We start from the raw sequence: 25,338 nt of genomic DNA on the forward strand, positions 1-25,338 counted from the left end.
CTAATTAAGGGTTACTCCCATAGGTACAGATCAAGGCCCCGAACAGAAACGAGAGAGAAGATGAGACAGTAATCCCTATTTATGCATTTCCAAATCCCGCGGGATTACCCATCATACCCCCCAACCTTTCCCTCTGTCCTGACATATTTAACCCCTGCTAGTAGCCATGACAACCATAACACACCCACAAACACAGAACACAATACCGGGTATATATATATATATAGCGTGACTTTGCGTGACAATAGCGTGACTTTGATTTTTTGCTCAGTTCGGCCATGACGTCGCCTATAATAAGTGTGATCGGTGGATTTCTATTGGAGAAGCAGTTTATTCTGGACCATCCAATCACAAGCGAGAAAAAAACAACTTTAACCCGGAAATAGTTAACCAAAAGAGTTTTACCGCGGAAATTAAGCAGACAGACTGAGACGGGAGAAGAATTAAAAACAATTAAAAAACCACTGAACAGACTAAAAAAAGTAGTATTAAATAGATATTATTGTCATCATATTATTATTATACACTAGTAAAAGACCTCGGCAGGTCAGTCACATAGAGATATTAAACTTTGACCGACTACTATGGACGAGGAGTACGACGAGATGTTCGGGACACCGGACGAGTACGAACAACAGTTCGCCGATGAGCTGCAGGTTCTGGCTGAGATGGACTGTGAGTAGTAGTCAAGCTAGACGGAATAACAAGTTAATCTGGTCTGGTCAACACTTAAATATACAACAGTATTATTATTATTATTATTATTATTATGAATAAACCGACTGGACGTCAGGTGATATAATAGTCAAGCTAGACGGAATAACAAGTTAGTCTGGTCTGGTCAACACTTAAATATCCAACAGTATTATTATTATTATTATTATTATTATTATTATTAAACCGTTTTGAAAAGTTGCTTTATAAGGGGGGTTCGTCAATATTTACAACAGGTGTAGACTTTACTGTGAAATGCTTACTTACGAGCCCTTCTCCAACAATGCACAGTTAAAACAGTAGGAAAAGGATTAGAAAATGAAAATAGTAAGACAATAGCCAGTGGAGACCCGTTTTTTGCATGTTATTTTGGCGTTCATACATGCCACATCAGTTAGCAAACAATGTAAAAATAAATAAATATATATATTATTTAAAAAATCCTTGTGTTAAAAAAGCCGCATGCAAACTTGGTCTCTTTTTTTGTTTTCTTGAGTAAAGCAGCTCCAAAATGCAGGTGTTTCAGCCCAGCTCAGTGCTTTCTGTGGTGGAGGGGCAGCCAGCGGAAAATACGGAGCGTTGCGCCATGATTGGCTCACTGTTCTGTCACTCATGGGGACACTACATCACCGCCAAATCTAAGGGTAGAGCTCTAAAATTCAAGGCCCTTTGGGTGCTGCCATAGAGTTGCATTAGAAGTGCCCATCCAAGAAGTCTTAAGGTCATTGGCCATAGATGCAGTGGGTTAACTCATATACTTGCGTTCTCTGTCCTCAGTTGCGTTTCCTCGTCTCCTTCTCAAAACCCATTGGATGAGAAGGTCAGAGGTCCCTACCCTCTCACCTTCTTATCCAATGTGTTTTGAGGAGGAGGTCAAGGAGAGAGGACGTGAGGAATGAAGGAAATGCAGTTGACCTCCCTCTCAAAGCCCATTGGAGCAGGGAAGGTTCCTCACCTCCCTCTCAAAGCCCATTGGTGGAGAGCAGGGAAGAATCCTTACCTCCCTCTCAAAGCCCATTGGAGGAGAGCAGGGAAGGTTCCTCACCTCCCTCTCAAAGCCCATTGGAGCAGGGAAGGTTCCGCACCTCCCTCACAAAGCCCATTGGAGGAGAGCAGGGAAGGTTCCTCACCTCCCTCTCAAAGCCCATTGGTGGAGAGCAGGGAAGAATCCTTACCTCCCTCTCAAAGCCCATTGGAGGAGAGCAGGGAAGGTTCCTCACCTCCCTCTCAAAGCCCATTGGAGCAGGGAAGGTTCCGCACCTCCCTCACAAAGCCCATTGGTAGAGAGCAGGGAAGGATCCTCCCCTCGGGCTACAATGCACTTTCAAGGAGTGGTAAGTAGTGGAGTAAACAAGGACAGAGGAGGCCAGAATGAGATGTCCAGTAAATCACACACACACTGCTTGTAGAGTTTACTGGTTATAATGGTGTCATTATTGGAAAGATTTACTTGACCGAACCCATTGTATTATATTATTGTATTAAAACATATAGAACAGGACTGTTTAACATGGCTATAAATGATAGAGAAGTTGGACTAAACCACAAACAGACCTGCTACTAGGCAGGACAAAGAGACATGCTGTGTCCATGTGGCATTTAGAATGACATGTAGATGGTGTGTTGTTGCTAGGGGGAGTTATGGTCTCATTGTGTTGTTGCTAGGGGGAGTTATGCTCTCATTGTGTTGTTGCTAGGGGGAGTTATGGTCTCATTGTGTTGTTGCTAGGTGGAGTTGTGGTCTCATTGTGACATGTAGATGTTGTGGTGTTGCCATGGGGAGTTTTGGTCTCATTGTGTTGCTAGGTGTTGTGTTGTTGCTAGGGGGAGTTATGGTCTCATTGTGTTGCTAGGTGTTGTGTTTCTAGGGGGAGTCTTATTTTTGTAACTGTGAAGCTGGAAGAAAATTATATTTGAATGTTTACCAAACCATTTTGAAATGTTGAACCTGGTGTCTGGTCCCTGTATTTATAGAAAGAGCCAAGTACAGAAATAGTTTCACTAATATCCTACTAGTCAGTGACGACTGTATTGAGTTTGACAGCGTCTATGTGAGTTTTCTTCCAGTATTATAGACACCCCTTTCCAGTATTATAGACACCCCTTTCCAGTATTATAGACACCCCTTTCCAGTAGTATTATAGACACCCCTTTCCAGTAGTATTATAGACACCCCTTTCCAGTAGTATTATAATAGACACCCCTTTCCAGTAGTATTATAATAGACACCCCTTTCCAGTAGTATTATAATAGACACCCCTTTCCAGTAGTATTATAGACACCCCTTTCCAGTAGTATTATAGACACTCCTTTCCAGTAGTATTATAGACACCCCTTTCCAGTAGTATTATAGACACCCCTTTCCAGTAGTATTATAGACACCCCTTTCCAGTAGTATTATAATAGACACCCCTTTCCAGTAGTATTATAATAGACACCCCTTTCCAGTAGTATTATAATAGACACCCCTTTCCAGTAGTATTATAATAGACACCCCTTTCCAGTAGTATTATAATAGACACCCCTTTCCAGTAGTATTATAGACACCCCTTTCCAGTAGTATTATAGACACCCCTTTCCAGTAGTATTATAGACACTCCTTTCCAGTATTATAGACACCCCTTTCCAGTATTATAATAGACACCCCTTTCCAGTAGTATTATAATAGACACCCCTTTCCAGTAGTATTATAATAGACACCCCTTTCCAGTAGTATTATAATAGACACCCCTTTCCAGTAGTATTATAGACACCCCTTTCCAGTAGTATTATAATAGACACCCCTTTCCAGTAGTATTATAATAGACACCCCTTTCCAGTAGTATTATAATAGACACCCCTTTCCAGTAGTATTATAGACACCCCTTTCCAGTAGTATTATAGACACCCCTTTCCAGTAGTATTATAGACACCCCTTTCCAGTAGTATTTTAGACACTGTCCTGGGATTTCCTGACTTCTCTATAGAGGAACCCCTCCCCTTCCTGTTGTATAGCTTGTAAACGTTACAGATCAAATCATGTTTCTGTGGGAGTCTCAGCTTTTCATAGATCGTTTTTAATAGCTGGTCGCTCAAACCATTCAGACTCTATGGTTGTTGTAAAAAGCCCCTTGGAGATCTTCCCTTGTCTCACAAACAGCGCTGTAACTCAGCCTCTGTTATTAATCACACAGACTCATGGGACCAACGGATGCAGGAGAAATGGATGAATCTAATGGTGCAGAAGTTCAGGTTCCCACACGGCCATGTTACAGATCTTGGTTAGGGTTCCCACATTGCCATATCTCCACGTTACAGATCTTGGTTAGGGTTCCCACATTGCCATATCTCCACGTTACAGATCTTGGTTAGGGTTCCCACATTGCCATATCTCCACGTTACAGATCTTGGTTAGGGTTCCCACACGGCCATATCTCCCTGTTACAAATCTTGTTCACAGGAGACCTCTGGTACTTAGTTAGGGTTCTACTTAGTTATCTGTATCTCCTAACACCTGTGTGTAATTGGACGAAGGACGCCAGAAAAGTGTTGTCACTGAAAAATACTGTCGGCTACAGACTATTCTGAGTGTGTGTGTGTGTGTGTGTGTGTGTGTGTGTGTGTGTGTGTGTGTGTGTGTGTGTGTGTGTGTGTGTGTGGTCAGTTGATCCGGCCCCGTCCACTAAGCGGTCAGAGTTCAGGAAGCAGAAACCTCAGTTGTTCCAGGAAGCCATCACCGCTGGTGACCAGCCACTCAGGAACCAATCACAGGCATCGTCAGAACGGAGCCTCGGCCAATTGGAAGGCCCGCCTGTGACGTGTGACAGAGAGGACATAGAACACCTGCTGGCGGATGAGCCAATCAGTGAGTAGCTCCTCCCTCTTCTCAGCCGTTGGGGGGGAGAGAGAGGGAGGGAGGGAGATGGAGAGAGAGAGTGAGTTGTCTCTTGTCGTTGATATATTTGTATCCCTGTGTAGCTCCCAAGGCTAAGCGTCTGAGGCAGGATGTGGCCAAGAAGCTGTTTGAGGTGTCTCAGGTTGATGACATCACGCCCCCATCGTCTCCAGAGGAGTTCCATCGACCTCCGAGCAGCAGGTAGGACCGTGGGGTCAATGGTCATACTGGGACCAGCCCTCTGATAACCCACTAGTACATCAACTAGAACCACAGCCCTCTGATAACCCACTAGTACATCAACTAGAACCAGCCCTCTGATAACCCACTAGTACATCAACTAGAACCAGCCCTCTGATAACCCACTAGTACATCAACTAGAACCACAGCCCTCTGATAACCCACTAGTACATCAACTAGAACCAGCCCTCTGATAACCCACTAGTACATCAACTAGAACCACAGCCCTCTGATAACCCACTAGTACATCAACTAGAACCACAGCCCTCTGATAACCCACTAGTACACCAACTAGAACCAGCCCTCTGATAACCCACTAGTACATCAACTAGAACCAGCCCTCTGATAACCCACTAGTACATCAACTAGAACCAGCCCTCTGATAACCCACTACTACATCAACTAGAACCACAGCCCTCTGATAACCCACTAGTACATCAACTAGAACCACAGCCCTCTGATAACCCACTAGTACATAAACTAGAACCAGCCCTCTGATAACCCACTAGTACATCAACTAGAACCACAGCCCTCTGATAACCCACTAGTACATCAACTAGAACCAGCCCTCTGATAACCCACTAGTACATCAACTAGAACCAGCCCTCTGATAACCCACTAGTACATCAACTAGAACCACAGCCCTCTGATAACCCACTAGTACATCAACTAGAACCAGCCCTCTGATAACCCACTACTACATCAACTAGAACCAGCCCTCTGATAACCCACTAGTACATCAACTAGAACCACAGCCCTCTGATAACCCACTACTACATCAACTAGAACCAGCCCTCTGATAACCCACTAGTACATCAACTAGAACCAGCCCTCTGATAACCCACTACTACATCAACTAGAACCAGCCCTCTGATAACCCACTACTACATCAACTAGAACCAGCCCTCTGATAACCCACTAGTACATCAACTAGAACCAGCCCTCTGATAACCCACTAGTACATCAACTAGAACCACAGCCCTCTGATAACCCACTAGTACATCAACTAGAACCACAGCCCTCTGATAACCCACTACTACATCAACTAGAACCACAGCCCTCTGATAACCCACTACTACATCAACTAGAACCAGCCCTCTGATAACCCACTACTACATCAACTAGAACCAGCCCTCTGATAACCCACTAGTACATCAACTAGAACCACAGCCCTCTGATAACCCACTAGTACATCAACTAGAACCAGCCCTCTGATAACCCACTAGTACATCAACTAGAACCAGCCCTCTGATAACCCACTAGTACATCAACTAGAACCACAGCCCTCTGATAACCCACTAGTACATCAACTAGAACCAGCCCTCTGATAACCCACTACTACATCAACTAGAACCACAGCCCTCTGATAACCCACTAGTACATCAACTAGAACCAGCCCTCTGATAACCCACTACTACATCAACTAGAACCAGCCCTCTGATAACCCACTAGTACATCAACTAGAACCAGCCCTCTGATAACCCACTAGTACATCAACTAGAACCAGCCCTCTGATAACCCACTAGTACATCAACTAGAACCAGCCCTCTGATAACCCACTACTACATCAACTAGAACCACAGCCCTCTGATAACCCACTAGTACATCAACTAGAACCAGCCCTCTGATAACCCACTAGTACATCAACTAGAACCAGCCCTCTGATAACCCACTACTACATCAACTAGAACCACAGCCCTCTGATAACCCACTAGTACATCAACTAGAACCACAGCCCTCTGATAACCCACTAGTACATCAACTAGAACCAGCCCTCTGATAACCCACTAGTACATCAACTAGAACCAGCCCTCTGATAACCCACTACTACATCAACTAGAACCACAGCCCTCTGATAACCCACTACTACATCAACTAGAACCAGCCCTCTGATAACCCACTAGTACATCAACTAGAACCAGCCCTCTGATAACCCACTAGTACATCAACTAGAACCACAGCCCTCTGATAACCCACTAGTACATCAACTAGAACCAGCCCTCTGATAACCCACTAGTACATCAACTAGAACCACAGCCCTCTGATAACCCACTACTACATCAACTAGAACCACAGCCCTCTGATAACCCACTACTACATCAACTAGAACCAGCCCTCTGATAACCCACTAGTACATCAACTAGAACCAGCCCTCTGATAACCCACTAGTACATCAACTAGAACCACAGCCCTCTGATAACCCACTAGTACATCAACTAGAACCACAGCCCTCTGATAACCCACTAGTACATCAACTAGAACCAGCCCTCTGATAACCCACTAGTACATCAACTAGAACCACAGCCCTCTGATAACCCACTACTACATCAACTAGAACCACAGCCCTCTGATAACCCACTAGTACATCAACTAGAACCACAGCCCTCTGATAACCCACTAGTACATCAACTAGAACCAGCCCTCTGATAACCCACTAGTACATCAACTAGAACCAGCCCTCTGATAACCCACTAGTACATCAACTAGAACCAGCCCTCTGATAACCCACTAGTACATCAACTAGAACCAGCCCTCTGATAACCCACTAGTACATCAACTAGAACCAGCCCTCTGATAACCCACTAGTACATCAACTAGAACCAGCCCTCTGATAACCCACTAGTACATCAACTAGAACCAGCCCTCTGATAACCCACTAGTACATCAACTAGAACCAGCCCTCTGATAACCCACTAGTACATCAACTAGAACCAGCCCTCTGATAACCCACTACTACATCAACTAGAACCAGCCCTCTGATAACCCACTAGTACATCAACTAGAACCACAGCCCTCTGATAACCCACTAGTACATCAACTAGAACCAGCCCTCTGATAACCCACTAGTACATCAACTAGAACCAGCCCTCTGATAACCCACTAGTACATCAACTAGAACCAGCCCTCTGATAACCCACTAGTACATCAACTAGAACCAGCCCTCTGATAACCCACTAGTACATCAACTAGAACCAGCCCTCTGATAACCCACTAGTACATCAACTAGAACCAGCCCTCTGATAACCCACTAGTACATCAACTAGAACCACAGCCCTCTGATAACCCACTAGTACATCAACTAGAACCAGCCCTCTGATAACCCACTACTACATCAACTAGAACCAGCCCTCTGATAACCCACTAGTACATCAACTAGAACCAGCCCTCTGATAACCCACTAGTACATCAACTAGAACCACAGCCCTCTGATAACCCACTAGTACATCAACTAGAACCACAGCCCTCTGATAACCCACTAGTACATCAACTAGAACCAGCCCTCTGATAACCCACTAGTACATCAACTAGAACCACAGCCCTCTGATAACCCACTAGTACATCAACTAGAACCAGCCCTCTGATAACCCACTAGTACATCAACTAGAACCACAGCCCTCTGATAACCCACTAGTACATCAACTAGAACCAGCCCTCTGATAACCCACTAGTACATCAACTAGAACCAGCCCTCTGATAACCCACTAGTACATCAACTAGAACCAGCCCTCTGATAACCCACTAGTACATCAACTAGAACCACAGCCCTCTTATAACTAGTACACCACAATACACATCAAAAAACAATAAACACATTAAAATAAATACACATTAAATGTGGACCGATTTAATCAGCATGGCCAATTTAATTAGGGACTATTTCAAGTTTTTCATATCAATCGGTAATTGGCCTTTTTTTGGACACCGATTATGGCCGATTACATTGCAATCCACGAGGAGACTGTGTGGCAGGCTGACTTCCTGTTTGGCAAACTCCCAAGAGAGCTGTCATGTGCCTTTTACTGAGGAGTGTCTTCCGTCTGGTGACTCTACCCATAAAGGCCTGATTTGGTGGAGTGCTGCAGAGATGGGTGTCCTTCTGGAAGGTTCTCCCATCTCCACAGAGGAACTCTGGAGCTCTGTTAGAGTGACCAACAGGTTCTTGGTCACCTCTCTGACCAAGGCCCTTCTCCCCCGTTTGCTCAGTTTGGCCGGGCTGCCAGCTCTAGGATGAGTCTTGGTGGTTCCAAACTTCTTCCAACCCTAACCCGTTTTTATCCTAATTAGTTAAAGCAAATGTATTTTTGTATCCACTCTCGTTGGACTTTGGCTGAAATATTCTACTTCAATTTCTAAACAGTTTTGTGAATCTTAGCTAAACAAGGAAGCCTTGAAAATGGGTAATAATAATTATTAAGGTGAGTACTATCCTTTTATGGAGCAGCAGCACGAACTGATTTCCATGCTTTTTGAATATTTCCCGATAACCCAGTTTGTTTTGTTTAACATTGCTATTGAGCCAATTTGTCGCCCCCCCTTTATGGATTTTTTTTGTCTATTGCTAGAAAACCATTCAGGACTTATTTTTCTGTAAACAGCCTGAAAGAAAAGCTTTGACTGACTATCATTTCTCTGATCATTCAGAACGTTTCCCCCCCTATCAGCATCCAGCCCAGTTTCATTGTGAAAAGGCTTAGAAGTTCTTTCAAAACATATAACATGGTGAATTAAATGCATCAATTATGTCATTTTCTTCCTGTAATGAGGCCAGTGTCTGAATTAATTTGTTGTGGCCTAGAGGAGGAAGTAGAGCCCTTCAGGTTCAATACCAGAGTCCAGAATGACCCCTCTACCCTGTCTGTCAGCTCTGAACACATGATAACCCTCTATATTAATACCAGAGTCCAGAATGACCCCTCTACCCCCCCCCACCCTGTCTGTCAGCTCTGAACACATGATAACCTCTATATTAATACCAGAGTCCAGAATGACCCCTCTACTCCCCCCCTCTACCCTGTCTGTCAGCTCTGAACACATGATAACCCTCTATATTAATACCAGAGTCCAGAATGACCCCTCTACTCCCCCCCTCTACCCTGTCTGTCAGCTCTGAACACATGATAACCCTCTATATTAATACCAGAGTCCAGAATGACCCCTCTACTCCCCCCCCACCCTGTCTGTCAGCTCTGAACACATGATAACCCTCTATATTAATACCAGAGTCCAGAATGACCCCTCCACCCCCCACCCCCCTCTACCCTGTCTGTCAGCTCTGAACACATGATAACCCTCTATATTAATACCAGAGTCCAGACTAACCCTGTATATTATGTTATATATATATAATATTATAATATATTAATGAACTATATATTATTTATTACATTATTGATGTAATTCCAGTTCAGGAAGTAAACTCCTAATTCCCAGATAAATCCAAGTCTGATTTTACGATTTTGTTTAGTCACATTTGAAAGTCCATCTGAAACGATTCTGTGTTCAATAGGTGGTTTACAGCTATCTATCTATCTATCTATCTATCTATCTATCTATCTATCTATCTATCTATCTATCTATCTATCTATCTATCTATCTATCGATCGATCGATGCCAATCAAAGTGTGTTTCTGTGTAGATAGATAGATGTATAGATACATAGATCTGCACCATTCTGTCTATCCGTATTAGTTATAGAGGCCGCAGTCAATGTCAATATGTGGAACTCTCAAATCAAAGTGTGTTTGTTTGATTGTGTTTGTTTGTGTGTAGACCCCAGCCAGTCCCGGTGATCTTGGACATCAGTGGCTTCGCAGCCATCCAGGAGTCTCCTCGGAGAGTCGCCGCGGCAACGTCGTCGTGTCACGTTCTGAAGCGCCCCCCGGCCGAGGGGGGATACGTTAGCGTGACGGACCAGACGGGAAACCGGGTCTACCTACGGCAAACAGACGACCTGAGGGGAAAGGTAAACTATCAGCCAATCACTGAGCTACAACCTGATCCACCAATCACCTCTCTGTCTCTCTCTGTCTCTCTCTGTCTCTCTCTCTGTCTCTCTCTCTGTCTCTCTCTGTCTCTCTCTGTCTCTCTCTCTGTCTCTCTCTCTGTCTCTCTCTCTGTCTCGCTCTCTGTCTCGCTCTCTGTCTCGCTCTCTGTCTCGCTCTCTGTCTCTCTCTCTGTCTCTCTCTCTGTCTCTCTCTCTGTCTCTCTCTCTGTCTCGCTCTCTGTCTCTCTCTCTCTCGCTGTCTCTCTCTCTCTCGCTGTCTCTCTCTCTCTCTCTCTCTCTCGCTCTCTCGCTCTCTCTCTCTCTCTCTCGCTCTCTCGCTCTCTCGCTGTCTCTCTCTCTCGCTGTCTCTCGCTCGCTCTCTCTCTCTCTCGCTGTCTCTCTCTCTCTCTGTCGCTGTCTCTCTCTCTCTCTCTCTCGCTGTCTCTCTCTCTCTCTCTCGCTGTCTCTCTCTCTCTCGCTGTCTCTCTCTCTCTCTCTCTCTCTCCTCTCGCTCTCTCTCTCTCTCTCTCGCTGTCTCTCTCTCTCGCTGTCTCTCTCTCTCTCTCTCGCTGTCTCTCTCTCTCTCGCTGTCTCTCTCTCTCTCTGTCGCTGTCTCTCTCTCTCTCTGTCGCTGTCTCTCTCTCTCTCTGTCGCTGTCTCTCTCTCTCTGTCGCTCTCTGTCGCTCTCTCTGTCGCTCTCTCTGTCGCTCTCTCTGTCGCTCTCTCTCTCTGTCGCTCTCTCTGTCGCTCTCTCTCTCTGTCGCTCTCTGTCGCTCTCTCTCTCTCTGTCGCTCTCTCTCTCTGTCGCTCTCTCTCTCTGTCGCTCTCTCTCTCTGTCGCTCTCTCTCTCTGTCGCCTCTCTCTCTGTCGCTCTCTCTCTCTGTCGCTCTCTCTCTCTGTCGCTTCTCTCTCTCTGTCGCTCTCTCTCTCTGTCGCTCTCTCTCTCTCTGTCGCTCTCTCTCTCTCTCTCTGTCGCTCTCTCTCTCTCTCTCTCTGTCGCTCTCTCTCTCTCTCTGTCGCTCTCTCTCTCTCTCTCTCTCTGTCGCTCTCTCTCTCTCTCTCTGTCGCCTCTCTCTCTCTCTCTCTGTCGCTCTCTCTCTCTCTCTCTGTCGCTTTCTCTCTCTCTCTCGCTCTCTGTCGCTCTCTCTCTCTCTCGCTCGCTGTCTCTCTCTCTCGCTCGCTCTCGCTGTCTCTCTCGCTGTCTCTCTCTCGCTGTCGCTCTCTCGCTGTCGCTCTCTCTCTCGCTCTCTCGCTCTGTCGCTCTCTCTCGCTCTGTCTCTCTCTCTCGCTCTGTCGCTCTCTCTCTCTCTCTCGCTCTGTCGCTTTCTCTCTCTCTCGCTCTCTCTCTCTCTCTCGCTTGTCTCTCTCTCTCTCGCTCTGTCTCTCTCTCTCTCGCCTGTCGCTTCTCTCTCTCGCTCTGTCGCTTCTCTTCTCGCTCTGTCGCTTCTTCTTCGCTCTGTCGCCGCTCTGTCGCTTCTCTCGCTTGTCGCTTCTCTCTCGCCGCTCTCTCTCGCTGTCTCTCTCTCTCGCTCGCTTCTCGCTGTCTCTCTCTCGCTGTCTTCTCTCTCGCTCGCTCCTCTCGCTGTCTCTTCTCTCGCCGCTTTCTCTCGCTGTCTCTCTCTCGCTCGCTTTCTCTCGCTGTCTCTCTCTCTCGCCGCTTTCTCTCGCTGTCTCTTTTCTCTCGCCGCTTTCTCTCTCGCCGCTTTCTCTCGCCGCTTTCTCTCGCTGTCTCTCTCTCTCGCTCGCTCTCTCGCTGTCTCTCTCTCGCTGTCTTCTCTCTCGCCGCTTTCTCTCGCTGTCTCTCTCTCGCTTCGCTTCTCGCTGTCTTCTCTCTCGCCGCTCTCTCTCGCTGTCTCTCTCTCTCGCTCGCTCTCTCTCGCTGTCTCTCTCTCTCGCTCGCTCTCTCTCGCTGTCTCTCTCTCTCGCTCGCTCTCTCTCGCTGTCTCTCTCTCTCGCTCGCTCTCTCTCGCTGTCTCTCTCTCTCGCTCGCTCTCTCTCGCTGTCTCTCTCTCTCGCTCGCTCTCTCTCGCTGTCTCTCTCTCTCGCTCGCTCTCTCTCGCTGTCTCTCTCTCTCGCTGTCTCTCTCTCGCTTGTCGCTTCTCTCTCTCTGTCGTTCTTTCTCTCTCTCGCTCTGTCGCTCTCTCTCTCGCTCTGTCGCTCTCTCTCTCTCTCTCGCTCTGTCACTCTCTCTCTCGCTCTGTCACTCTCTCTCTCGCTCTGTCGCTCGCTCTGTCGCTCTCTCTCGCGGTCTCTCTGTCGCTCTCTCTCGCTGTCTCTCTGTCGCTCGCTCTCGCTGTCTCTCTCTCTCGCTCGCTCTCGCTGTCTCTCTCTCGCTCGCTCTCGCTGTCTCTCTCTCGCCGCCTCGCTGTCTCTCTCTCGCCGCTCTCGCTGTCTCTTCTCGCGCTCTCGCTGTTCTTCTCTCGCGCTTTCTCGCTGTCTCTTCTCTCTCGCCGCTTCTCTCTCGCTGTCTCTCTTCGCCGCCTTCTCGCTGTCTCTCTCTCGCTGTCTTCTTCTCTCGCCGCCTCTCTCGCTGTCTTTCTCTCGCCGCTTCTCTCGCTGTCTCTCTCTGTCGCCGCCTCGCTGTCCCTCTTCGCCGCTCGGCGCTCGCTGTCTCTATCGCGCTGTCTCTATCGCCGCTGTCTCTCGCTTCGCCGCTTTCTCTTTCTTCGCCTCGCCGCTTTCTCTTTCTCTCTCGCTTCGCCGCTTTTCGCTTCTTCGCCGCGGCTCGCTGTCTCTCTCTCGCTCGCTGTCTCTCTCTCGCTCGCTGTCTTCTCTCTCGCTGTCTCTCTCTCTCGCTTCGCTTTCTCTCGCTGTCTTTCTCTCTCGCTCGCTTTCTCTCGCTGTCTCTCTCTCTCGCTCGCTCTCTCTCGCTGTCTCTCTCTCTCGCTCGCTCTCTCTCGCTGTCTCTCGCTTCTCTCGCTGTCTTCTCTCTCGCTCGCTTTCTCTCGCTGTCTTCTCTCTCGCTCGCTCTCTCTCGCTGCCTCTTCTCTCTCGCTCGCTTTCTCTCGCTGTCTTCTCTCTCTCGCCGCTTTCTTCGCTGTCTTCTTCTCGCCGCTTTCTCGCTGTCTCTCTCTCTCGCTCGCTCTTCGCTGTCTCTCTCTCTCGCTCGCTCTCGCTGTCTCTCTCTCTCGCTCGCTCTCGCTGTCTCTCTCTCTCGCTCGCTCTCGCTGTCTCTCTCTCTCGCTGTCTCTCTCGCTCTCGCTGTCGCTCGCTCGCGCTCTCGCTGTCTCTCTCTCGCTCTCGCTGTCGCTCGCTCGCGCTCTCGCTGTCGCTCGCTTGCTCGCGCTCTCGCTGTCTCTCGCTCGCGCTCTCGCTGTCTCTCGCTCGCTCGCGCTCTCGCTGTCTCTCGCTCGCACTCTCGCTGTCTCTCTCTCTCTCTCTCGCTGTCTCTCTCTCGCTCTGTCTCGCTCTGTCTCTCTCTCTCTCTCTCTCTCTCTCTCTCTCTCTCTCTCTCTCTCTCTCTCTCTCTCTCTCTCTCTCTCTCTCTCTCTCTCTCTCTCTCTCTCTCTCTCTTATTTATATATTTACTGGGTCTTATAGGCTGTGGACCCCAGTCACCTCTCTCTCTGTCTACCTTATTTACTGGGTCTTATAGACTGTGGACCCCAGTCACCTCTCTCTCCGTCTACCTTATTTACTGGGTCTTATAGACTGTGGACCCCAGTCACCTCTCTCTCTCTGTCTACCTTATTTACTGGGTCTTATAGGACCCCAGTCACCTCTCTCTCTCTGTCTACCTTATTTACTGGGTCTTATAGGACCCCAGTCACCTCTCTCTCTCTGTCTGCCTTATTTACTGGGTCTTATAGACTGTGGACCCCAGTCACCTCTCTTTCTGTCTACCTTATTTACTGGGTCTTATAGGCTGTGGACCCCAGTCACCTCTCTCTCTGTCTACCTTATTTACTGGGTCTTATTGGACCCCAGTCACCTCTCTCTCTGTCTACCTTATTTACTGGGTCTTATAGACTGTGGACCCCAGTCTCCTCTCTCTCTGTCTACCTTATTTACTGGGTCTTATAGACTGTGGACCCCAGTCTCCTCTCTCTCTCTGTCTACCTTATTTACTGGGTCCTTATAGACTGTGGACCCCAGTCTCCTCTCTCTCTCTGTCTACCTTATTTACTGGGTCCTTATAGACTGTGGACCCCAGTCTCCTCTCTCTCTTTGTCTACCTTATTTACTGGGTCCTTATAGACTGTGGACCCCAGTCTCCTCTCTCTCTCTGTCTACCTTATTTACTGGGTCTTATAGACTGTGGACCCCAGTCACCTCTCTCTGTCTACCTTCTTTACTGGGTCTTATAGGCTGTGGACCCCAGTGCTCTTCGTAGCTCCCATAATGCATTGGGTTTGCTGGCTGTTCCCATTGAGGTCCTGAGAGAACAGGTGGCCGAGAAGGTGAGCGCGCGCGCACACACACACACACAGTGTTGTTTGATAGCTGACTGTTTCTGACTGTTTCTGACTGTTTCTGACTGTTTCTGTCTGTTGCTGCAGCGTCATCGCCAAGTGGTGGAGGAATCTCAGCGCCTAACAGAGCTACTCAACAGGTACTGTGTGTGTGTGTGTGTGTGTGTGTGTGTGTGTGTGTGTGTGTGCATACAGTACCAATCAAAAGTTTGGACACCTACTCATTCAAGGGTTTTTCTTTATGTAGAATAATAGTGAAGACATCAAAACTATGAAATAACACAAATGGAATCATGTAGTAACCAAAAAAGTGTTAACTAAAATCTAAAATATATTTAGATTTGTTTTCTCCAGTAGCCACCCTTTGCCTTGATGGCAGCTTTGCACACTGTTGGCATTCTCTCAACCAGCTTCACCTGGAATGCTTTTCCAACAGTCTTGAATGAGTTCCCACATGCTGAGCACTTGTTGGCTGTTTTTCCTTCACTCTGTGGTCCAACTCATCCCAAACCATCTCAATTGGGTTGGGGTTGGATGATTGTGGAGGCCAGGTCATCTGATGCAGCACCTCATCACTCTCCTTCTTGGTCAAATAGCCCTTACACAGCCTGGAGGTGTGTTGGGTCACTGTCCTGTTGAAAAACAAATGATAGTCCCACTAAGCCCAAACCAGAATGGATGGCGTATCGCTGCAGAATGCTGTGGTGTGCCTTGAATTGCTGGTTGTGTGCCTTGAATTCTAAATAAATAACTGACAGTGTCACCAGCAAAGCACCATCACACCTCCTCCTCCATGCTTCACGGTGGGAACCACTCATGCGGAGATCATCCGTTCACCTACTCTGCGTCTCACAAAGACATGGCGGTTTCAACCAAAAATCTCAAAATTGGAGTCAACAGACCAAAGGACAGATTTCCACCGGTTTAATGTCCATTGCTCGTGTTTCTTGGCCCAAGCAAATCTCTTCTTCTTATTGGTGTCCTTTAGTAGTGGATTCTTTGCAGCTTTTCAACCATGAAGGCCTGATTCACACAGTCTCCTCTGAACAGTTGATGTTGAGATGTGTCTGTTACTTGAACTCTGTGAAGCATTTATTTGGGCTGCAATTTCTGAGGCTGGTAACTCTAATGAACTTATCCTCTGCAGCAGAGGTAACTCTGGGTCTTCCTTTCCTGTGGCGGTCCTCATGAGAGCCAGTTTCATCATAGCGCTTGATGGTTTTTGCGACTGCACTTGAAGAAACTTTCAAGGTTGAATTTTTCCAGAATGACTGACCTTCATGTCTTAAAGTAATGATGGACTGCTGTTTCTCTTTGCTTGTTTGAGCTGTTTTTGCCATTAATATGGACTTAGCCCTATTTGGTAAAAGACCATCTTCTGTATACCACCCCTACCTTAAAGCATTAAGAGGGAAAGAAATTCCACAATTTAACTATTAACCTGTTAGGGCTAGGGGGCAGTATTTACACGGCCGGATAAAAAAACGTACCCGATTTAATCTGGTTATTACTAATGCCCAGAAACTAGAATATGCATATAATTATTGGCTTTGGATAGAAAACACCCTAAAGTTTCTAAAACTGTTTGAATGGTGTCTGTGAGTATAACAGAACTCATATGGCAGGCAAAAACCTGAGAAGATTCTGTACAGGAAGTGCCCTCTATGACCATTCCTTGGGCTTCTTGACTCTTTTTATTGAAAACTTAGGATCTTTGCTGTAACGTGACACTTCCTACGGCTCCCATAGGCTCTCAGAACCCGGGAAAAAGCTGAATGATGTCGAGGCAGCCCCTGGCTGAAAAACATTAGCGCCTTTGGTAAGTGGTCTATCAGAGGACAATGAGACTGAGGCGCGTGCACGAGGCGACCCCATGTTTTTATTTTCTCTCTCTTTGTACTAAAACACAGATTCCCGGTCGGAATATTATCGCTTTTTTACGAGAAAAATGGCATAAAAATTGATTTTAAACAGCGGTTGACATGCTTCGAAGTACGGTAATGGAATATTTAGAATTTTTTTGTCACGAGACGCGCCGGGCGCGTCACCCTTCTTTACACTTCGGATAGTGTCTTGAACGCACAAACAAAACAGAGGATATTTGAACATAACTATGGATTATTTTGAACCAAACCAACATTTGTTATTGAAGTAGAAGTCCTGGGAGTGCATTCTGACGAAGAACAGCAAAGGTAATAACATTTTTCTTATAGTAAATCTGACTTTGGTGAGGGCTAAACTTGGTGGGTGTCTAAATAGCTAGCCCTGTGATGCCGGGCTATCTACTCAGAATATTGCAAAATGTGCTTTCACCGAAAAGCTATTTTAAAATCGGACATAGCGAGTGCATAGAGGAGTTCTGTATCTATAATTCTTAAAATAATTATGTTTTTTGTGAACGTTAATTTAGTAAATTCACCGGAAGTTTGCTAGTATGCTAGTTCTGAACGTCACATGCTAATGTAAAAAGCTGGTTTTTGATATAAATATGAACTTGATTGAACAAAACATGCATGTATTGTATAACATAATGTCCTAGGCATGTCATCTGATGAAGATCATCAAAGGTTAGTGCTGCATTTAGCTGTGGTTTGGGTTTATGTGACATTATATGCTAGCTTGAAAAATGGGTGTCTGATTAATTCTGGCTTGGTACTCTGCTGACATAATCTAATGTTTTGCTTTCGTTGTAAAGCCTTTTTGAAATCGGACAGTGTGGTTAGATTAACGAGAGTCTTTAAAATGGTGTAAAATAGTCATATGTTTGAGAAATTGAAGTAATAGCATTTATAAGGTATTTGAATAACGCGCCACAGGATTCCACTGGCTGTTACGTAGGTGGGACGATTTCGTCCCACCTTCCCTAGAGAGGTTAACAAGGTACACCTGTTAATTGACATGCATTCCAGGTGACTACCTCATGAAGCTGGTTGAGAAAATGTCAAGAATGTGCAAAGTTATCACCAAGGCAAACGTTGGCTACTTTGAAGAATCACAAAGATATAAAATATATTTTTGATTTGTTTAACACTATTTTGGTTACTAGATGATTCCATATGTGTTATTTCATAGTTTTGATATCTTCACTATTATTCTACAAGGTAGAAAATAGTAAAAATAAAGAAAAACCCTGGAATGAGTAGGTGTGTCCAAACGTTTGATTGGTTCTGTGTGTGTGTGTGTGTGTGTGTGTGTGTGTGTGTGTGTGTGTGTGTGTATATATAGATACGAACACACACACGATAGATATTGTCGTTTCTGTACATTATTACTTGTTTATAGCATAAACGTGTGTGTGTGTTCAGTCAAGTGGATGAAGAGTTTGGAGAGCTGGACGGCAGACGGAGAGAAGAGGGGGATCGAGAGGAAGAGGAGGAGGAGGAATCTTCCCGTCTCTGGGTGGATCAGTTTTCTCCTCAACACTACACTGAACTACTCAGCGACGACGTGAGTGGTGGTGGTTGGGGAACGTGAGTGGTGGCGGTTGGGGACTGGTGGCCTGTGATTGGTAGGTAGGTATAATTGTGTGTGTGTGTGTGTGTGTGTGTAGTTCACCAACCGCTGTCTGCTGAAGTGGCTGAAGCTGTGGGACCAGGTGGTGTTTGGACGAGAGAGGAAGACACGCCCACCCCCAGCCGAGAGGCCCGACCAGAGCACCGCCAATCAGGACCGGGGACGCTTTCATTCCACCAATAAGGGCCGGGGACGCTTTCATTCCACCAATCGGAGCCAGGGAAACTTTAATCAAGCCAATCAGAAATTTAAAACCAAGACTCAGATCACTGAGGAGATTCTGGAGGCCGAACTGGACCAATACAAAAGACCCAAATACAAGGTAGGTAGACCCACACAGATTGTTAAATACAAGGTAGGTAGACCCACACAGACTGATAAATACAAGGTAGGTAGACCCACACAGATTGTTAAATACAAGGTAGGTAGACCCACACAGACTGATAAATACAAGGTAGGTAGACCCACACAGACTGATAAATACAAGGTAGGTAGACCCACACAGACTGATAAATACAAGGTAGGTAGACCCACACAGACTGATAAATACAAGGTAGGTAGACCCACACAGACTGATAAATACAAGGTAGGTAGACCCACACAGACTGATAAATACATGGTAGATGGACCCACACAGACTGATAAATACATGGTAGATGGACCCACACAGACTGATAAATACAAGGTAGGTGGACCCACACAGACTGATATTTTTACGTCATTTAGCAGACGCTCTTATCCAGAGCGACTTACAGTAGTGAATGCATACAGTTTTTTTTCCTGTGCTGGCCCCCCGTGGGAATCGAACCCACAACCCTGGCGTTGCAAACACCATGCTCTACCAACTGAGCTACAGGGATGGCTGATAGATACAAGGTAGGTGGACCCACACAGACTGATAGATACAAGGTAGGTGGACCCACACAGACTGATAAATACAGGGTAGGTGAACCGACGCAGACTGATAAATACAAAGTAGGTGGACACATACAGACTGATAAATACAAGGTAGGTTGCCCACACAGACTGATAAATACAAGGTAGGCTGTTCGTATATATACTAGTAGGTTAATATAGCTGGTTAATCTGTCCTCCTCCCGCTAGGTGGTGCTGCTGTCAGGTCCTCTGGGGGTTATAGAGCTGTTAGTATATATACTAGTAGGTTAATATAGCTGGTTAATCTGTCCTCCTCCCGCTAGGTGGTGCTGCTCTCAGGTCCTCTGGGGGTTATAGAGCTGTTAGTATATATACTAGTAGGTTAATATAGCTGGTTAATCTGTCCTCCTCCCGCTAGGTGGTGCTGCTGTCAGGTCCTCCAGGTTTAGGGAAGACCACTCTGGCCCACATCATCGCTAAGCATGCTGGGTACAACGTGGTGGAGATTAACGCAAGGTGAGTTTAACGACTTCAACAGGTTGGTGTTGTGGTTTCCCATAATAACTAAGGTGGTGTTGATGCTGTAGTTTCCATAGTAACTAAGGTGGTGTTGATGCTGTGGTTTCCCATAATAACTAAGGTGGTGTTGATGCTGTGGTTTCCCCATAATAACTAAGGTGGTGTTGATGCTGTGGTTTCCCATAATAACTAAGGTGGTGTTGATGCTGTGGTTTCCCCATAATAACTAAGGTGGTGTTGATGCTGTGGTTTCCCCATAATAACTAAGGTGGTGTTGATGCTGTGGTTTCCCATAATAACTAAGGTGGTGTTGATGCTGTGGTTTCCCATAATAACTAAGGTGGTGTTGATGCTGTGGTTTCCCATAATAACTAAGGTGGTGTTGATGCTGTGGTTTCCCCATAATAACTAAGGTGGTGTTGACGCTGTGGTTTCCCATAGTAACTAAGGTGTTGTCGACGCTGTGGTTTCCATAGTGACGACCGCAGTGCGGAGCTGTTCCAGAAGCGTATCGACACAGCGACCCAGATGAGGTCAGTGCTGGGAGCCAATGAGAAGCCCAACTGTCTCATCATCGACGAGATCGACGGAGCGCCCGCCGTAAGTCCCGCCCACCGCTCCGTCCCCTGCCCTTCTATTGGACCCACTCTCACCTAGCCTCATCTCGAGAGTAACACCTCTCTCTCTCTCTCTCTCTCCTCTCTCTCTCTCTCGTCTCTCCTCTCTCCTCTCTCCTCTCTCTCTCTGTGATTGGTCGGCCAGGCTGCCATCAGCATCCTATTGGCCACTCTGAACAGGAAGGACAGCCAGGGGGCGGAGTCAGAGGCGGAGCCTCTAAAGAAGAAGAAGAAGAGACTGGGTCCTCCTCCGTCCAATCATCTGCATCTGTAATGACCTGTAAGAGACGGAGGAGGGAGGGGTTTTTATCTCTGTATCTGTGATCTGATTGGTTCTCTGTCCTGTCAAGGTACGTTCCAGCCCTGAGGCCTCTGAGGCAGCAGGCGTTTCTATTGGCCTTCCCTCAGACACAGCCTTCCCGCCTGGCACAGAGATTGGCTGAGGTAATCTCTTGTTTTCGTTTTCTAATGTTGGTGATGCAACATGTCAGACCAGCAATGATGGGTGTCAATATTAATGTGTGGGTTATATCTCCAGGGGTGATGAAGGCTGACATGTCAGACCAGCCATGATGGGTGTCAATATTAATGTGTGGGTTAGATCTCCAGGGGTCATGGTATGAAGGCTGACATGGGGACTCTGATGGCTCTCTGTGAGAAGACTGACAACGACATCAGATCCTGCATAAACACACTGCAGGTACACACACACACATACACACACACACACACACACACTGTGTTTCCAGATCATAACAGCTACCATGTATTACAACAATATCAAGGGTCCGAACACTGATCCCTGAGGAACACCTGTCTGTACACATTAACACACAGCTGATAACTCGGATGGAAAATTTACTGAGGACGATAAGGACGATATCGTCCTCTATCTGCCATATCTTCAATATTAGCCTACTAGAGAGTGTGTTGCCCTCAGGCCTGGAGGGAAGCTAAAGTCATTCTGCTACCTAAGAATAGTAAATCCCACTTTACTGGCTCAAATAGCCCACCAATCAGCCTGTTACCAACCCTTAGTAAACTTCTGGGGGAAAAAATGGTGTTTGACCAGATACAATGCTATTTTACAGTAAACAAATTAAGTCTTTCTGCACGCTTGTAGGGAAGGACATTCAACAATCACAGCACTTACACAAATGACTGATGATTAGCTGAGAGAAATTGATGATAAAATGATTGTTGGGGCTGTTTTGTTAGACTTCAGTGCAGCTTTTGACATTATCGATCATAGACTGCTGCTGGAAGAACGTATGTGTTACGGCTTTAATGCTATAATGGCTTTACACCCCCTGCTATAATGGCTTTACACCCCCTGCTCTAATGTGGATAAAGAGTTACCTGTCTAACAGAACACAGAGGGTGTTCTTTAATGGAAGCCTCCCCAACATAATCCAGTTAGAAGCAGGAATTCCCCAGGGCAGCTGTTTAGGCCCCTTGCCTTTTTCAATCTTTTACTAACGACATGCCACTGGCTTTGAGTAAAGCCAGAGTGTCTATGTATGCGGATGACTCAACACTATACATGTCAGCTACTACAGCAACTGACTGTGTTGTAGTTCCTCCACGGTCGAGGGAAGAGACAGCTGGACGTGTTTTACTGTGTTGTAGTTCCTCCACGGTCGAGGGAAGAGACAGCTGGACGTGTTTTACTGTGTGTTGTAGTTCCTCCACGGTCGAGGGAAGAGACAGCTGGACGTGTTTTACTGTGTGTTGTGTTGTAGTTCCTCCACGGTCGAGGGAAGAGACAGCTGGACGTGTTTTACTGTGTTGTAGTTCCTCCACGGTCGAGGGAAGAGACAGCTGGACGTGTTTTACTGTGTGTTGTGTTGTAGTTCCTCCACGGTCGAGGGAAGAGACAGCTGGACGTGTTTTACTGTGTGTTGTGTTGTAGTTCCTCCACGGTCGAGGGAAGAGACAGCTGGACGTGTTTTACTGTGTGTTGTGTTGTAGTTCCTCCACGGTCGAGGGAAGAGACAGCTGGACGTGTTTTACTGTGTTGTAATTCCTCCACGGTCGAGGGAAGAGACGGCTGGACGTGTTTTACTGTGTGTTGTAGTTCCTCCACGGTCGAGGGAAGAGACGGCTGGACGTGTTTTACTGTGTGTGTTGTGTTGTAGTTCCTCCACGGTCGAGGGAAGAGACAGCTGGACGTGTTTTACTGTGTGTTGTAGTTCCTCCACGGTCGAGGGAAGAGACAGTTGGACGTGTTTTACTGTGTGTTGTGTTGTAGTTCCTCCACGGTCGAGGGAAGAGACAGCTGGACGTGTTTTACTGTGTGTTGTAGTTCCTCCACGGTCGAGGGAAGAGACAGCTGGACGTGTTTTACTGTGTGTTGTAGTTCCTCCACGGTCGAGGGGAAGAGACGGCTGGACGTGTTTTACTGTGTGTTGTAGTTCCTCCACGGTCGAGGGAAGAGACAGTTGGACGTGTTTTACTGTGTGTTGTGTTGTAGTTCCTCCATGGTCGAGGGAAGAGACAGCTGGACGTGTTTTAATTGTGTGTTGTGTTGTAGTTCCCCCACGGTCGAGGGAAGAGACAGCTGGACGTGTTACTGTGTTGTAGTTCCTCCACGGTCGAGGGAAGAGACAGCTGGACGTGTTTTACTGTGTGTTGTGTTGTAGTTCCTCCACGGTCGAGGGAAGATACGGCTGGACGTGTTTTACTGTGTGTTGTGTTGTAGTTCCTCCACGGTCGAGGGAAGAGACGGCTGGACGTGTTTTACTGTGTGTTGTGTTGTAGTTCCCCCACGGTCGAGGGAAGAGACGGCTGGACGTGTTTTACTGTGTGTTGTGTTGTAGTTCCTCCACGGTCGAGGGAAGAGACGGCTGGACGTGTTTTACTGTGTGTTGGGTTGTAGTTCCTCCACGGTCGAGGGAAGAGACAGCTGGACGTGTTTTACTGTGTGTTGTAGTTCCTCCACGGTCGAGGGAAGAGACGGCTGGACGTGTTTTACTGTGTGTTGTGTTGTAGTTCCCCCACGGTCGAGGGAAGAGACAGCTGGACGTGTTTTACTGTGTGTGTTGTAGTTCCCCCACGGTCGAGGGAAGAGACAGCTGGACGTGTTTTAATTGTGTGTTGTGTTGTAGTTCCCCCACGGTCGAGGGAAGAGACAGCTGGATGTGTTACTGTGTTGTAGTTCCTCCACGGTCGAGGGAAGAGACAGCTGGACGTGTTTTACTGTGTGTTGTGTTGTAGTTCCTCCACGGTCGAGGGAAGAGACAGCTGGACGTGTTTTACTGTGTGTTGTAGTTCCTCCACGGTCGAGGGAAGAGACAGCTGGACGTGTTTTACTGTGTGTTGTGTTGTAGTTCCTCCACGGTCGAGGGAAGATACGGCTGGACGTGTTTTACTGTGTGTTGTGTTGTAGTTCCCCCACGGTCGAGGGAAGAGACAGCTGGTCGTGTTTTACTGTGTGTTGTGTTGTAGTTCCTCCACGGTCGAGGGAAGAGACAGCTGGACGTGTTTTACTGTGTTGTAGTTCCTCCACGGTCGAGGGAAGAGACAGCTGGACGTGTTTTACTGTGTGTGTTGTAGTTCCTCCACGGTCGAGGGAAGAGACGGCTGGACGTGTTTTACTGTGTGTTGTGTTGTAGTTCCTCCACGGTCGAGGGAAGAGACAGCTGGACGTGTTTTACTGTGTGTTGTGTTGTAGTTCCTCCACGGTCGAGGGAAGAGACAGCTGGACGTGTTACTGTGTTGTAGTTCCTCCACGGTCGAGGGATGAGACAGCTGGACGTGTTTTACTGTGTGTTGTGTTGTAGTTCCTCCACGGTCGAGGGAAGAGACAGCTGGACGTGTTTTACTGTGTGTTGTGTTGTAGTTCCTCCACGGTCGAGGGAAGAGACAGCTGGACGTGTTTTACTGTGTGTTGTGTTGTAGTTCCTCCACGGTCGAGGGAAGAGACAGCTGGACGTGTTTTACTGTGTGTTGTGTTGTAGTTCCTCCACGGTCGAGGGAAGAGACAGCTGGACGTGTTTTACTGTGTGTTGTGTTGTAGTTCCTCCACGGTCGAGGGAAGAGACAGCTGGACGTGTTTTACTGTGTGTTGTGTTGTAGTTCCTCCACGGTCGAGGGAAGAGACAGCTGGACGTGCAGTCGGTCCAGTCCATGAGGATCGGCCAGAAGGATCAGAATAAAGGAATGTTCAACCTCTGGCAGGAGATCTTCCAACTGCCACGCATCAAACGGTATTATAACAAACTATACTACTACTAACCATTACTAACTAACTATTTGTTATCTTCCTGGTTGACCGTATTTGGTGTCTTCCTGGTTGACTGTATTTGGTGTGTAGGAAGCGTGTGGGGGAGGAGCTGGATGAGGGGCTTAGAGAAGGAGGCGGGGCCGAGAGACTACAGCACATTCTTCACCTGGCCTCATCCACCGGAGAGCACGACAAACTCACACAGGTAACACACACACACACGCGGACAGCAGGACAGCAGGACAGCAGGACAGCGCACAGCAGGACAGCGCACAGCAGGACAGCGCACAGCAGGACAGCGCACAGCAGGACAGCGCACAGCAGGACATTAGGACAGCGCACACAGCAGGACAGCGCACACAGCAGGACAGCGCACACAGCAGGACAGCGTACGGCAGCAGGACAGCGTACGGCAGGAGAGCCGGACAGCGTACTGCAGGACAGCGCACGGCAGGGCAGGAGGGCAGCGCGCGGCAGGGCAGGAGGGCAGCGCGCGGCAGGGCAGGAGGGCAGCGCGCGGCAGGGCAGGAGGGCAGCGCGCGGCAGGGCAGGAGGGCAGCGCGCGGCAGGGCAGGAGGGCAGCG

General features: G+C 47.4%; 1 protein-coding gene across 1 annotated transcript in view; it reads left to right on the forward strand.

Moving 5' to 3' along the window:
* Positions 1-374: 374 nt before the first annotated feature.
* LOC123724431 (chromosome transmission fidelity protein 18 homolog) overlaps positions 375-25,338 on the forward strand; it is a 35,833-nt gene continuing 10,869 nt past the window's right edge. The window contains 16 exon segments of the mRNA XM_045688005.1: positions 375-675; positions 4,358-4,558; positions 4,672-4,789; positions 10,379-10,571; positions 14,900-14,992; positions 15,092-15,144; positions 18,310-18,451; positions 18,555-18,839; positions 19,812-19,909; positions 20,389-20,512; positions 20,675-20,769; positions 20,771-20,809; positions 20,880-20,973; positions 21,131-21,229; positions 24,607-24,737; positions 24,845-24,959. Coding sequence (XP_045543961.1) covers positions 585-675; positions 4,358-4,558; positions 4,672-4,789; positions 10,379-10,571; positions 14,900-14,992; positions 15,092-15,144; positions 18,310-18,451; positions 18,555-18,839; positions 19,812-19,909; positions 20,389-20,512; positions 20,675-20,769; positions 20,771-20,809; positions 20,880-20,973; positions 21,131-21,229; positions 24,607-24,737; positions 24,845-24,959 — 1,971 coding nt within the window. The 5' untranslated portion in view covers positions 375-584.

Source organism: Salmo salar, chromosome ssa10 (genome assembly GCF_905237065.1).
Source record: "Salmo salar chromosome ssa10, Ssal_v3.1, whole genome shotgun sequence".
In the NCBI taxonomy this organism is placed as follows: domain Eukaryota; kingdom Metazoa; phylum Chordata; class Actinopteri; order Salmoniformes; family Salmonidae; genus Salmo; species Salmo salar.